The following is a 15,831-nucleotide window of genomic DNA, read 5'->3' on the forward strand; positions in this document are numbered from 1 at the left end:
TGCAATTCCACTGCACAGGGAAGGCAAGTATAATATGGTTGCTATTTTTTAACTAAAAAAAATTAGACTTAACAATCACTTTAGGACCAGGGTGAGCTGAGTGAGGCAGAGAAACCGAGGGAGAAGAGAAACATTGGAATACTAAAATCAGTACCAGTGTGCAAAGGTGTAATGGCTTTGGAAGAATAAAACAGCACTAATGTTGGGTGTCCTACACATGTGGATGTTACATGCTACATTATGCAGAACTATTGGTTTCGTTTTTTAAATTTTAGAATGGGTATGCACAATTTTAACCATCTCTTCCTGCCCAGGCCATTTTCCAGCTTTCAACGCTGTCACACTTTGAATGACAATTGCGCGGTTGTGCTACACTGTAACCATGTGAAATTTTTATCATTTTCTTCACACAAATAGAGCTTTTTTTGGTGGTATTTAATCACTCCTGGGTTTTTTATTTTTTCCTAAAAAAAAAAAAAAAAAATTACCAAACATTTTGGAAAAAGCTTCTGTCAGTAAATTTTGTAAATAAGTAGATTTTCTCGTTCACTGATGAGCAATGATGAGGTGACACTTATGGGCACTGATAAGGAGGCATGAATATGCCGCATTTATGGGCACTGATAGGTGGCACTGATATGTGGCACTGATGAGCACTGATAGGCGGCACTGGGCACAGATAGGTGGCACTGGTGGGCACAGATAGGTGGCACGGATAGGCACTGATGGGCATTGATGGGTGGCATTGATGAGCAGCAGTGATGAGCAGTGATGGGCAGCACTGATAGCCAGCACTGACTGGCATCACTAATGGCCACAGATTGCTGGCACTTGTGGGCATAGATTGGAACTGATCGCTGGCAGTGGTGGGCACACAGTTCTGGCAGTGGAGGCACTTAATTGTAATCAGGGCACTGATGATCAGTGCCCCGATTACATTCCTAGATGTCCTCTGTGAGAAGATGCCGCTGATCGGCTCTCCTCTCCTCGCACTCTGTCAGTGTGAGGTGAGGAGCGCCGATTACCGGCATCTCTGTGTTTACATGTGACCGGCTGTGATTTGACATAGCCGATCACATGGTTAAAGAGCCGCGGCTTTTTACACAGATAGGGGTCGCGCCGTGTCCTAGCAGATTCATTCTGAAGAGAAAGTAGCCTGTTTATCCAGTGAATCTGCATGTGTATTCATTCTGTGCAAATTGAGCAAAAAACAAATTCTTTAGGCTATTTACTCCTCTAAATGAATATTATTTAAGCTCTTTTCCTTATCTGATCGAATGTTCTTTCATCATTGGCTTGTTAAATTGTTTGTAAAATACTGCATTATGGCCACTAGATGGGGCTGAGGAACCAAGGAAATACAATGTGATGATTCTGAAGACTGCTAGAGGGAATTAGTAAATTACTATTATTATTATTATTATTATACAGGATTTATATAGCGCCAATAGTTTGCGCAGCGCTTTACAACATGAGGGCAGACAGTACACTTACAATACAATTCAATACAGGAGGAATCAGAGGGCCCTGCTCGTTAGAGATTACATTTAACTATTGGTTGCTAGGGATCTTTAGAATGGTTACATTGTATCTCTTGGTACAGAGACATATTCTCCTATGCTCCTCAGCTCCATCTAGTGGTCATAGTGTGATATTTCACTGCCAATTCAAAATGTTTTAGTCACTTGGGTTTCCTATACACCAAGTATCATTACATGGAGGACCGCGGTCTGGATCCGGACTGAGCCACTGTCCAATCCAGACCCGTGGTCACGCAATTAAGGAGACACGTCCTTCCTTCTGGCCTCCACCACTGTCTTTCCCAAGGCAGCATGGAGAGCGAAGGCAGGGGATAGCAATGAAAGGAGAGCGGGAGGAAGGGGATAGCAATGAAAGGAGAGCGGGAGGAAGGGGATAGCAATGAAAGGAGAGCGGGAGGCAGGGGATAGAAATGAAAGGAGAGCGGGAGGCAGGGGAAAGCAATGAAAGGAGAGCGGGAGGCAGGGGATAGCAATGAAAGGAGAGCGGGAGGCAGGGGATAGCAATGAAAGGAGAGCGGGAGGAAGGGGATAGCAATGAAAGGAGAGCGGGAGGCAGGGGATAGCAATGAAAGGAGAGCGGGAGGCAGGGGATAGCAATGAAAGGAGAGCGGGAGGCAGGGGATAGCAATGAAAGGAGAGCGGGAGGCAGGGGATAGCAATGAAAGGAGAGCAGGAGGCAGGGGATAGCAATGAAAGGAGAGTGGGAGTCATGGCCTCACTGGATGGAGGGCGGGAGTGGGAGCTGCATGAGTTAAACTTTCCAGGTTACCTAGCAGGTGATTGGCTGCTAGGATGCTGGGTGGTAGAAGGTTCTTGGAGGGACATGCCAGGGTGCTACTCTTCCCAATATATTCCAATGCTAGAGGGAATTAGTAAATAAAATGTAACCATTTAGGGATCTTTAGAATTGTTACATTGCATCTCTTTACAAAGACACATTCCCTTATTCTCCTCAGCCCCATCTAGTGGTCATAGTGTGGTATTTTACTGCCAGTTGTTTTAGTCACTTGGGTTTATTATACATCAAGTATCATTAACCGCTTCAGCCCCAGAAGATTTTACCCCCTTCCTGACCAGAGCACTTTTTGCGATTCGGCACTGTGTCACTTTAACTGACAATTGTGCGGTCGTGCGACGTTGCACCCAAACAAAAATATACTTTTTTTCCCCCACAAATAGAGCTTTCTTTTGGTGGTATTTGATCACCTCTGCGGTTTTTATTTTTTGCGCTATGAACAAAAAATTTTGGAAAAAAACAAAAAAAAAAAAAAAACGCAGTATTTTTTACTTTTTGCTATAATAAATATCCCCCAAAAATATATAAAAAAAACAATTTTTTTTTTCTCAGTTTAGGTCCATATGTATTCTTCTACATATTTTTGGTAAAAAAAAAAAAAAAAATCTCAATAAGCGTATATTAATTGATTTGCGCAAAAGTTATAGTGTCTACAAAATAGGGGATAGTTTTATGGCATTGTTATTATAATTTTTTTTTTTACTAGTAATGGTGGCGATCTGCGGTTTTTATTGGGACTGCGACATTATGGCGGACACATCAGACACATCGGACACATTTTTGGGACCATTGGCATTTATACAGCGATCAGTGCTATAAAAATGCACTGATTACTGTAAAAATGTCACTGGCAGTGAAGGGGTTAACCACTATGGGGGGCAGTGAAGGGGTTAATTGTGTTCCCTAGTGTGTGTTCTAACTGAAGGGGGGAGGGGACTGTGTAGGGGAGATGACAGATCGCTGTTCATACTTTGTATGAACAGACGATCAGTCTCTTCTCCCCTCAGAGAACCGGAAACTGTTTACACACAGATCCCGGTTCTCAGTGTGTCACCAGTGATCGCGACCGCCAGGCACTGGCATGGGCTCCGAGGGAGAGCAGCGGGCGTGCGCCCCTAGTGGCTACAGGTCGAATTGACGTTACATAACGTTGTTTCGCCCAGCCATGCCATTCTGCCGCAGTAAAACTGCGGCGGCTGGTCAGCAACTGGTTAAATGGCGGACCACGGTTTGAATCCGGACTAAGCCAATGTCCAATCCAGACCAGGCAATTTTAGGAGGTGCTTCCTTCCCCCTGGCCTCCAGCCCTGTCTGTCTTTCCCAAGGCAGCACAGAGAGCAGGCGGCAGGGCATAGCAATGAACAGAGAGCGGGAGGCACGGCCATACTGGATGGAGGGCGGGAGTTGGAGCGGCATGAGTTAACTTTCCAGATTAACAAGCAGGTGATTGGTTGCTAGGATGCTGGGTGGTAGGAGGTTCTCGGGGGGGGGGGACATGGTGGGGATGCTACCAGGGGCGGACTGACCATTCGGGCACTAGGGCACTGCCCGAGGGCCCCATGCCTTAAGGGGCCCCATCAGGGTTGCCAGCCTCAATAAAACCAGGGGCAGTATGTAAAAATCTGTGTTTTTTTAAAAATCCCAAGAATATAGCTGCCCCGCCTCTCCAGTACCTTTTCAGTGTGTGTATGTGTATACTGTGTGTGCATACTGTCTGTGTATATACTGTGTGGCCCCATAATCTATTGCCTGGGGGCCCCATAATCTCCTATTGCCTGGGGGCCCCATAATCTCCTATTGCCCAGGGGCCCCATGAGTTGTCAGTCCACCCCTGGATGCTACTCTTCCCATTACATTCCAATGACAGAATAACCCCGTCTTGTATTATAGTCTGATGAGATTTCTGCCACACACAGAAGACAGAAATGCAAACATTTCCCCCCCCAAGTCTTATTATACGGAGAGGCTGAAGCTGGTCTATGAAATGTGATTGAACTTCCTCTGGGATCATTCCAGAACAAAGACTTCAGTTTATTCAATCATAAGTCAGATGACACCGGTGACTCCTCGGGGGATCTGACAGTAAAGGAGAAGGTGAGGAGGCGGCTGTCAGAGAAGTAATTGAGGTGAGTGACCCCCCGAGCGCTGAGTAAACGAAGGTCCTCGGGGACTCTTGGTACATTGTACACACAGATGGAGCGTTCGGTGCTCAGTGTACGGAGCGAGTCGCCCTCTCACCTGGCACGCAGATCCTTGTCGTCCCTGAGCGTCGGTTCGGATGCTGCCAGGAGCTTTTGAAGAACTTGCCGGGCTTCCTTCCATGCCTTGTGCCCGAGGGCCATAAAACTATTCAGAGTCGGCTACAAATAAAGAATAAAACGTTATGTAGCATAGGACACCGATTAGCCTCAGGAAAAAAAAAAAACTTTTACAAAATTCACGTATGCAAATCACAGCAGATTTCTTCTACCAGCGAGAATCCTTTACACCAGTGGCGTCGCTAGGGGGTGGCTTTTGGGGCTATAGCCCCGAATCTGGGGCCCATAGCCCTGAGTCTCTGCAGGGGTCCCCAAGGGGCAGGGAGGCTCTCTGGGGACCCTGATGCAAGGTTGAGGCTCTCTGGGGACCCCAATTTTAAGGGGAGGCTCTCTGGGGACCCTGATTTAAGGGGGAGGCTCTCTGGGGACCCTAATGTAAGGGGGGCTCTCTGGGGACCCTGATGTAAGTGGGGGGCTCTCTGGGGACCCTGATGTAAGTGGGGGGCTCTCTGGGGACCCTAATGCAGGGTTGAGGCTCTCTGGGGACCCCAATTTTAAGGGGGAGGCTCTCTGGGGACCCTGATTTAAGGGGGAGGCTCTCTGGGGACCCTAATGTAAGGGGGGCTCTCTGGGAACCATGATGTAAGTGGGGGGCTCTCTGGGGACTCTGATGTAAGTGGAGGGCTCTCTGGGGACCCTGATGTAAGTGGGGGGCTCTCTGGGGACCCTGATGTAAGTGGGGGCTCTCTGGGGACCCTAATGCAAGGTTGAGGCTCTCTGGGGACCCCAATTTTAAGGGGGAGGATCTCTGGGGACCCTGATTTAAGGGAGAGGCTCTCTGGGGACCCTGATGTAAGTGGGGGGCTCTCTGGGGACCCTGATGTAAGTGGGGGGCTCTCTGGGGACCCTGATGTAAGTGGGGGGCTCTCTGGGGACCCTGATGTAAGTGGGGGGCTCTCTGGGGACCCTGATGTAAGTGGGGGGCTCTCTGGGGACCCCGATGTAAGTGGGGGGCTCTCTGGGGATATACACACACGTATATTACTGTATATACATGTGTATGCCCACCCAAGCGTATGACTTTCTTTAATACGCTGCTATGGGCTCTAGCCCCAGATCTTTTGTAGACCTAGCAACGCCCCTGCTTTACACAGTTATTTGTTGTAACCTTTCTCAAAAGGAAGTTCTCAGGCAAGCAGGAGGGTGAGGACAGGTTAGTGGGCCTCATTGTAATGTTTTATTGTAGGACTTTCTCCCCATTCCAATGAAATCTCTGTGACTCCGTTGGTACCTTCATAAAAAGTCCCATTGTTACTGGTGGCCAATGGCCTATGCTGTGCACCTGTTATGACTTACTGGAGACAATAGTGGTTGGCTACCTAAAGTCTATGAATAGGGAACCCAAGCAACAATAGGGAACCCAAGCAACAATAGGGAACCCAAGCCACATCCCAAATTATTGGAGAAAAAAATGGATTGTGTGGCTGAGGGATAAAACCAAGTAGAAGAGTATTCTACTTGGTTTTATCCCTCGCCCATACAATCCCCGGGGCACACTCTTCCATTTTGTTTTTCGTTATTACTTAATGGTGGTCTTTGTTGGCCTATACACACCTCCCATCTCACCCCTTTACATCTGTGGTCAGCTGAGAAATGGTTAGTGGTAAAAAGTATTCATACCCCTTGAAATTTTCCACATTTTGTCTTGTGATAACCAAAAAACATAAATGTATTTTATTGGGATTTTATGTGATAGACCAACACAAAGTGGCTCATAATTGTGAAGTGGAAGGAAAATTATAAATGGTTTTCAACATTTTCTACAAATAAATGTGAAAAGTGTGTGTGTGTGGGGGGGGGGGGCATTCGTATTCAGCCCCCTTTACTCTGATGCAGTGCTCCTTTGTATTAGTCTGCATAGGGACCCTTACATTGGTAAGTTTAGTATACTTTATATTAGTGGTTAGGGGTGTAGTGCTCTTTTAAAATGGGGGTCAGTGGAGAGTGGTAGTATGTGGTGCTAGGCCCCCTTATAATGGTCGTCAGTGGTAAAGTGTCCCTTTACATTGGTGGTCAGTGGAGAGGTGCCTTCTTACATTGGTGGTCAGTGGAGAGGTGCCTTCTTACATTGGTGGTCAGTGGAGAGGTGCCTTCTTACATTGGTGGTCAGTGGAGAGGTGCCTTCTTACATTGGTGGTCAGTGGAGTAGTGCCTTCTTTACATTGGTGGTCAGGGGAGTAGTGCCTTCTTACATTGGTGGTCAGTGGAGAAGTGCCTTCTTTACATCGGTGGTCAGTGGAGTAGTGCCTCCTTTACATTGGTGGCCAGTGGTAAAGTGCCTTCTTACATTGGTGGTCAGTGGAGAAGTGCCTTCTTACATTGGTGGTCAGTGGAGAAGTGCCTTCTTTACAGTGTTGGTCAGTTATGAAGTGCCTCCTTTACATTGGTGGTCAGTGGTAAAGTGCCTTCCTACATTGGTGGTCAGTGGAGAAGTACCTTCTTTACAGTGTTGGTCAGTTATGAAGTGCCTCCTTTACATTGGTGGTCAGTGGAGAAGTGCCTTCCTACATTGGTGGTCAGTGGTAAAGTGCCTTCTTACATTGGTGGTCAGTTGTGAAGTGCCTTCTTACATTGGTGGTCAGTTGTGAAGTGCCTTCTTACATTGGTGGTCAGTGGTAAAGTGTCCCTTTACAGTGGTAGTCAGTTGTGGAGTGCCTTGTTAATATTGGTGGTCAGTGGAGAAGTACCCATTTATTTGGGTGGTTAGTTTTAAGTGTACCTTTACACTGGTGGTCAGGGGGTATTACGCCCCCCTTATATTGGGTTAGTAAGTGATGTACTGCAGGAATAAAACCATTGGTATCAGTGCCTGAGATTGTATCCTATTCATTGAGGAATAGAAGATCTGAGACATTGTAGCCAGGACTGATCGGAGTCAGCGGTGCTGGAACGATACAATCGTGGATGTCTAGAGAGAGAGAGGAGAGCGGCCCCCATCCCTCTACCTTCCCTGAGCCCCCCTATACCGGGCCCATAGCACACATGTTTGCAGGTATATATTGGATATCACGGCATGTTTCATATCTGGCAATCATTTTCAACAACACAGAGGTGACGACTGCATTTGTTTCCTTTTTTTTCCAGGCTAAGGATATTTTTAGGAAGTTTGTTCGAAAAATCTAACATTGAGAAAATGATGTACAATGGAGGATTGCTGAAAAGCAGGAACAGCTTCGAGACAAGGATTTCAGGGGCGGCACAGTGCCCAATCCCAACCACGGCATTCCCTGCCTGGAGTTTGCATGTTCTCCCTGCGCCTGCGTGGGTTTCCTCCGGGTACTCCGGTTTCCTCCCACACTCCAAAAACACATGTTGGGAGGTTAATTGGCTCCTGTCTAAATTGTCCCCATTATGTGTATGTGTGAATGTGAGATATGGACCTTAGATTGTAAGCTCCTTGAGAGCAGGGACTGATGTGAATGTACAATATACAGTATATGTAAAATTCTGTAACCGGGTGACCCCCCACCCCTTTCTGGCAACACATGACATCAGAGGGGGGCGGGGTCACCCGTTTACGTCACCAGGTGGCCCCACCCTTGCCTATATATATATATATATATATATATATATATATATAAAAATAAATATACCTAAATAACCTATATAAAACATACCCCAATATACCCCATACCCATTCACATGGGGGGGGGGGGCGTGGGATATGGGGCCCATTTGTTAAAGGGGGCTTCCAGATTCTGATAAGCCCCCCCCGCCCACAGACCCCCACAACCACTGGGCAAGGGTTGTGGGGATGAGGCCCTTGTCCCCATCAACATGGGGACAAGGTGCTTTTGGGGGGACCCCAAATCACCCTCCCCATGTTGAGGGCAAGCGGCCTGGTATGGTTCAGGAGGGGGGGGCGCTCGCTTTTCCTGTTTTTTTTATTCTGGTGCAGAGTTCGCCTTAATATTCATACCAGACCCGAAGGCACCCCCCCCCCCACTAGCCAGCCATCAGACCACCACCCCCCACCCCCAATCATTCAATCTCCGATAACCTCCCACCACCCAACCCCCCCCCGTCACTTTGCTTGCCCAATGCCTGCCACGCCCCCCCCTGCCAGCCCTGCACTTACCTTCATTCTTGCGTCTCTCTCCCCGAGTCCCGGTGGTCTCCTCCCAGGCCAATTAGGAGTCCTGGAATCCAGCCAATAGGGTCTTAGGACTCCTGGCCAATTGGGTCTCAGGACCCGCTTCCTGATTGGCTGGGAGTTGAAACAGGAAGACATTAGCGAATATGAACTTGCTAATGTCTCACAACTGGGTGGGCTCGGGTCGTAGTGCTCTGCTTCCCGAGCCCACCCTTTTTGAAGCCAATTATAGCCTCGGGCTCTAATCATGTGCTTCAGATAAAAAAAAAAACCCATTGAAATCCATGCGTCTGGTGCCCTGCATGTAGATTAGGGGGCCGGATGCATGAATAGGGGGGCGGCCCGTGCGCCCTGCATGAGTGGCCGCCACTGATTGGTACATTAGTGTGATGGTCACAGAGTAGGATGCTCCTTCATTGGAAGAATGTTCCCCTCCCCCGCCTACAGATAGCTAAAAAGATGGCTGCTGAGAGGCAGAAGTTGCTGATTACTTAAGGAACCCACTACCAACCTCTGGAGGACCCTGGAGAACCCTGGAGGAACCTGGAGAACCCTGGAGGAACCTGGAGAACCCTGGAGGAACCTGGAAAACCCTGGAGGAACCTGGAGAACCCTGGAAGAACCTGGTTGGGAATGGTTGTTCTGGTGTGTGATAAGTTTTAGTACATAATATTTGTCCATCGTTTCCTGGATGAACGAGCCTCAGACTCGGGGGGTGATCGGCCCCCATTCCAAAAACAGCCCAACTTTTTGTACTCTACCTCATTAAATACGGCCCGGTGTGCTGACAAGAACGGCCCATTGAAGAGATGCTCGATGACGCTCAGATCCAGGATTTGGTCCCCGATGGCCACTCCTATCCGATGCCGCGGCTGTAAAGTGAAACATTTAAATTTTATTTAATATGTCATTTATTTTATATTTCTGTCTTTCCTTCCCGTGAATACATGGAGGGTTGTGGGGGATCATTTCATGGACGTTATCTTATACCCGTCTACATCCGTCCCAGCTGTCTCCAGTGTAGTCCTAGTAGACATGTGCACTGCTGAAAAACGTGTTCATTTTCGTTTCATTCAGGTTTTTTTTTTTTCCCTCGGGTCATTTGTTATGATCGAAATTCTAAAATTAAAAGATTCGTAAATTCAAGATAACTAAATAACCAACTATTACATTCTAGGTATTGGAATTTCCTTTCAAATTTGTCTGTTAGTGAATGTAACAAATTTATCCGAAGTTATGAAATATCTGAAAAAAGAAATGCCGCATCTAAAAAAAAAAAAAAAAAAATGTAACGGAATGAATGTAAAACTTTTTATTATTATTACTGTTATTTATTATTGATTTGTTACGTTCCATTTGTTTAGATGCAACATTCGTTATTTCGGATAATTCGTATTCGTTACGTTCACCAACAGCCAAATTGGAAAAGGAAATTCCAATACCTAGAATTTAATCGTTAATAACTAATAATAATTGTTACTATTTCAGATTTTTGAATTTTTGTTCTTTTGAATTTTCGTTCTTATTTTTGGATTTCCGAATATTTGGAAAAAAAAAATTAAAAAATTAAACGGGTTTTCAGTAATTCGGATATTTCCATAGTAAATCTAGGGCTGCAACTAACGATTATTTTCAAATTCAATTAGTTGGCCGATTATTGTTTCGATTCATCGAATAAAATCATTAAAAAAAAAAAAGTAATATACAATTTTTTCTTTTATTTAAAATAATGATGAAAATGAGGGGACAGCACTATTCCTCCTGGGAACACCAATGATGGGGCACTATTCCTCCTGGGAACACCAATGATGGGGCACTATTCCTCCTGGGAACACCAATGATGGGGCACTATTCCTCCTGGGAACACCAATGATGGGGCACTATTCCTCCTGGGAACACCAATGATGGGGCACTATTCCTCCTGGGAACACCAATGATGGGGCACTATTCCTCCTGGGAACACCAATGATGGGGCACTATTCCTCCTGGGAACACCAATGATGGGGCACTATTCCTCCTGGGAACACCAATGATGGGGCACTATTCCTCCCGGGAACACCAATGATGGGGCACTATTCCTCCCGGGAACACCAATGATGGGGCACTATTCCTCCCGGGAACACCAATAATGGGGGCACTATTCCTCCTGGGAACACCAATGATGGGGCACTATTCCTCCTGGGAACACCAATGATGGGGCACTATTCCTCCTGGGAACACCAATGATGGGGCACTATTCCTCCTGGGAACACCAATGATGGGGCACTATTCCTCCTGGGAACACCAATGATGGGGCACTATTCCTCCTGGGAACACCAATGATGGGGCACTATTCCTCCTGGGAACACCAATGATGGGGCACTATTCCTCCTGGGAACACCAATGATAGGGCAGCAGTATTCCTCCCTTGGAACACCAATGATGGGGCACTATTCCTCCCGGGAACACCAATGATGGGGCACTATTCCTCCCTTGGAACACCAATGATGGGGCATTATTCCTCCTGGGAACACCTATGATGGGGCACTATTCCTCGTGGGAACACCAATGATGGGGCACTGTTCCTCCTGGGAACACCAATGATGGGGCACTATTCCTCGTGGGAACACCAATGATGGGGCACTATTCCTCCTGGGAACACCAATGATGGGGCACTATTCCTCCTGGGAACACCAATGATGGGGCACTATTCCTCCTGGGAACACCAATGATGGGGCACTATTCCTCCTGGGAACACCAATGATGGGGCACTATTCCTCCTGGGAACACCAATGATGGGGCACTATTCCTCCTGGGAACACCAATGATAGGGCAGCAGTATTCCTCCCTTGGAACACCAATGATGGGGCACTATTCCTCCCGGGAACACCAATGATGGGGCACTATTCCTCCCTTGGAACACCAATGATGGGGCATTATTCCTCCTGGGAACACCTATGATGGGGCACTATTCCTCGTGGGAACACCAATGATGGGGCACTGTTCCTCCTGGGAACACCAATGATGGGGCACTATTCCTCGTGGGAACACCAATGATGGGGCACTATTCCTCCTGGGAACACCAATGATAGGGCAGCAGTATTCCTCCCGGGAACACCAATAATGGGGCACTATTCCTCCCGGGAACACCAATAATGGGGCACTATTCCTCCCGGGAACACCAATAATGGGGGCACTATTTCTCCTGGGAACACCAATGATAGGGCAGCAGTGTTCCTCCCTTGGAACACCAATGATGGGGCACTATTCCTCCCGGGAACACCAATGATGGGGCACTATTCCTCCCGGAAACACCAATGATGGGGCACTATTCCTCCCGGGAACACCAATGATGGGGCACTATTCCTCCCGGAAACACCAATGATGGGGCACTATTCCTCCCGGGAACACCAATGATGGGGCACTATTCCTCCCCCTCCCAGGAACACCAGTGGGGCACTATTTCTCCCCCCTTCCCAGGAAAACCAATGATGGGGCACTATTCCACCCACGGGAAAACCAATGATGGGGCACTATTCCACCCACGGGAAAACCAATGATGGGGCACTATTCCACCCACGGGAAAACCAATGATGGGGCACTATTCCACCCAGAAATACTTAGGATCATGGGGCACTTGTCATCACAGAAATGAATGTACTGTACTGACTGAGTAATGTATAGCCATTAGTCGCTATCTTATCATTCACTTCACACAGTGTGCAGCTCGGCTCTCATCTCTCTCTGTTTATTCCCTGGAGGCAGCAGCGGGCGGGGCTGAGAATATCAGGGAAGGAACTGATACTTCCGGGTCTGGGGTACGGGCGCACGCCGCCGGCCCGTTCCCGCTGTGATTATACGGCGGACTCGATGCTTGGGTACACAGGTAGTACGGCAGTCTATGTAAACAAGGCAGATCGCCGTTCTGTCAGCACACAAGGCATTGATCCCGTGTTCCTGTAAAGCAGGATCACCAATCCATGTCTTCCACTAGTAAAAAAGCTCCTCCTCCCACTACATTGAAACACCGGCTAGGCACACAGTTAACCTTTTCATTTACCTAGATGTTAAGCCCCTTCTGAGCCAGTGCCATTAGTACAGTGACAGTGTATATTTTTAGCACTGATCACTGTGTTAGTGTCACTGGTCCCCAAAAAGTCTCAAAAGTGTCAGTGTCCGATTGTCCGGCGCAATATCGCAGTCTCGCTATAAGTCGCTGATCACCGCCAATACTAGTAAATAAAATAAAAAAATTTAAAATCCCATAGTTTGTAGACGATATAACTTTTGCGCAAACCAATCAATAGACACTTATTGGGATTTTACCAAACACATGTAGCAGAATACATATTGGCCTAAATTGATGAAGAAATTAGATTTTTACATTTTTTTTTGTATTGGATGTTTTATAGCAGAAATTAAAAATATAGTTTCTCTCAAAGTTTTTTTTCCCTTTTTTTTTTTTTGTTCATAACGCAAAAAATAAAAAAAATGCAGAGGTGATCAAATACCACAAAAAAAAAAAAGAAAGCTCTATTTGTGGGGGGAAAAAAAAAGGACAGCAATTTTATTTGGGTACAGCGTCGCACGACCGCGCAATTGTCAGTTAAAGTAATGCAGTGCCCCCCCAGCATTTTTGGCCGTGGCCATCTTGAGTAAGGGCAGATGATTCATGTAGCAGTTACTTCCTGTAATCCATCTGCCCTTAGCTCAGGCACGCAGGTGGGAGGGTGTGCTTAGCTGAGAAAAACCCCTTCCTTCCCTCCAGAAGACTCCTGGGATGAATGATACAATTTGCCTAGGCAAGAAACCAGGAAGAATGTGTTAAAAAAAAAAAAGAAGAAGTTTAAAAACAAGAAAAATATAACTTCCTATTTATTTATGTGAGCAGCATGAGGATTAAAAACAATCCGTGTTGATTGAGAGAGTTTAGTTCCACTTTACGTACTTGTGAATATTGGGCATTCTAAGACCTCTCAGCTGGGCACCATGAGGAGGGTTTCTTTGGCATCTGGTTCCCTTGCCCCTATTCCCATCTACTGGCAGCCAGTGCAATCTCCGGAGCACGGCACAAGGATCAGTCCGGGGTCCAGGGAGGGAGGGAGCACCTCTCCAGACAACATCCCTGGTGGTGAGGTACTGAAATCAGCTCCTCCTAAGCAGATCCATCCAGTCCCTCAGCCCTGGGACCTCTAGAACAGCCACACAGTCCGGGGATTGGCCGAGGGCCCCCCCCCCCCGAGGCTCTGGAACCCTCCTGTGGAAAGACAACCCGGCTCTCTAGTGTCTCGGGATTATTTATTCCCTTTCCAACCTCCTAATGGACCTTCCTGTCCAGGGATTGGCTGGAGTGTGATAAATTTTCAGGCTGGTTTGTAAAGGGGGCTTCCAGATTCCCACAACCACTGGCCAGGGTTGTCGGAAAGAGGCCCTTGTCCCTATCAACATGGGGACAAGGTGCTCTGGGGTGGGGGGGCGCACCCCCCCCCCTTATGTTGAGAGCATGTGGCCTGGTATGGTTCAGGAGGGGGGCAGCTCGCTCACCCCCCCCCCCCCCTCCATCCTGTCCTCCATTCTGCATGCTCGGATAAGGGTCCGGTATGGATTTTGAGGGAGACCCCACATCAATTTTTTTTCTTAATTTTGACGTTGAGTTCCCCTTAAAATCCATACCAGACCCAAAGGGCCCGGTATGGACTGGGGGGGGGGGGGGCCACACCGTTTTGGCTTTTTTTTTTTTTCATTTTTGTTTCATCTATATTGCCGAGAGCCATCAATACATTACAGCCGCGAGAAATTTTAAATGTTTTCCTTTAGAATTTTTCATTATTGCTGCAGCAGGCTCTATACATCACACAGATGCGCCACTTTACAGGCAGACTGAGGGGACCCCCCAGGCACGATAGTTAAAGGAAGATTTCATTGTTTATTGTTTCACTTTAGGCATTATTAAAGTCACTGCTCCTGAAAAAAATTTTTTTTTTGCATTGATCCATGTCCCCTGGGGCAGGACCCGGGTCCCCAAACACTTTTTATGGCAATAGCTTGCATATAAGCCTTTAAAAAATGAGCACTTTTGATTTTTCATGTTCGTCTCGCATAGACTTTAATGGGGTTCGCATGTTCGGGGGGGTGTTCGGCCCATCTCTAGCTGTGATACTTATATACATGGGATTTTTTTTTTTTTTTTTCGTTTTTTTATTTTTATTATATTTGCAAAGATTTCAAGCACACTTCTTTCACGTTGTCTTTATGGGGAATTGTTTGTAGAATTTTGGGGAAAATAATGAGTTTGACCACTTGAGGACGGGAAGGTTTTCCCCCTTAACGACCAGGCCATTTTTTGCGATACGGCACTGCGTCACTTTAACCAACAATTGCGCGGTCGTGTGACGCTGTACACAAACAAAATTCATGACCTTTTTTCACCACGAATAGAGCTTTCTTTTGGTGGTATTTGATCATCCCTGCAGTTTTTATTTTTTGCGCTATAAAACAAAAAAAAAAAAAAGACCGACAATTTTGAAAAAAAACCAAATATCTTTTACTTTTTTCTATAATAATAAAAAAAAAAAAAAAAAACTTTTTTCACCACAAATAGAGCTTACTTTTGGTGGTATTTGATCATCCCTGCGGTTTTTATTTTTTGCGCTATAAAACAAAAAAAAAAAGACCGACAATTTTGAAAAACAAAACAAAAAAAAAAACAAATATCTTTTACTTTTTTCTATAATAAAAAAAAAAAAACAAAAAAAAAAAAACCTTTTTTCACCACAAATAGAGCTTTCTTTTGGTGGTATGTGATCATCCCTGCGGTTTTTATTTTTTGCGCTATAAAACAAAAAAAAAAAAAAAAAGACCGACAATTTTGAAAAAAAAAACAAAAAAAAACAAATATCTTTTACTTTTTTCTATAATAAAAAAAAAAAAAAAACCTTTTTTCACCACAAATAGAGCTTTCTTTTGGTGGTATTTGATCATCCCTGCGGTTTTTATTTTTTGCGCTATAAAACAAACAAAAAAAAAGACCGACAATTTTGAAAAAAAAAACAAAAAAAACAAATATCTTTTACTTTTTTCTATAATAAAAAAAAAAAAAAAAAA

General features: G+C 46.0%; 1 protein-coding gene across 2 annotated transcripts in view; it reads right to left on the reverse strand.

The window, feature by feature from the left end:
• FAH (fumarylacetoacetate hydrolase) overlaps nucleotides 1-15,831 on the reverse strand; it is an 81,080-nt gene that overhangs the window by 45,526 nt on the left and 19,723 nt on the right. For both annotated transcript variants that reach the window (XM_073618243.1, XM_073618242.1), the window contains exons 2-3: nucleotides 9,510-9,620; nucleotides 4,576-4,697 (exon numbers count right to left, since the gene is read on the reverse strand). In XM_073618243.1, the coding sequence (XP_073474344.1) occupies nucleotides 4,576-4,679 (104 nt within the window). In that variant the 5' untranslated portion in view covers nucleotides 4,680-4,697; nucleotides 9,510-9,620. The remainder of the gene's footprint in view (nucleotides 1-4,575; nucleotides 4,698-9,509; nucleotides 9,621-15,831) is intronic.

Source organism: Aquarana catesbeiana, linkage group LG03 (assembly GCF_042186555.1).
Source record: "Aquarana catesbeiana isolate 2022-GZ linkage group LG03, ASM4218655v1, whole genome shotgun sequence".
NCBI classification, from domain to species: domain Eukaryota; kingdom Metazoa; phylum Chordata; class Amphibia; order Anura; family Ranidae; genus Aquarana; species Aquarana catesbeiana.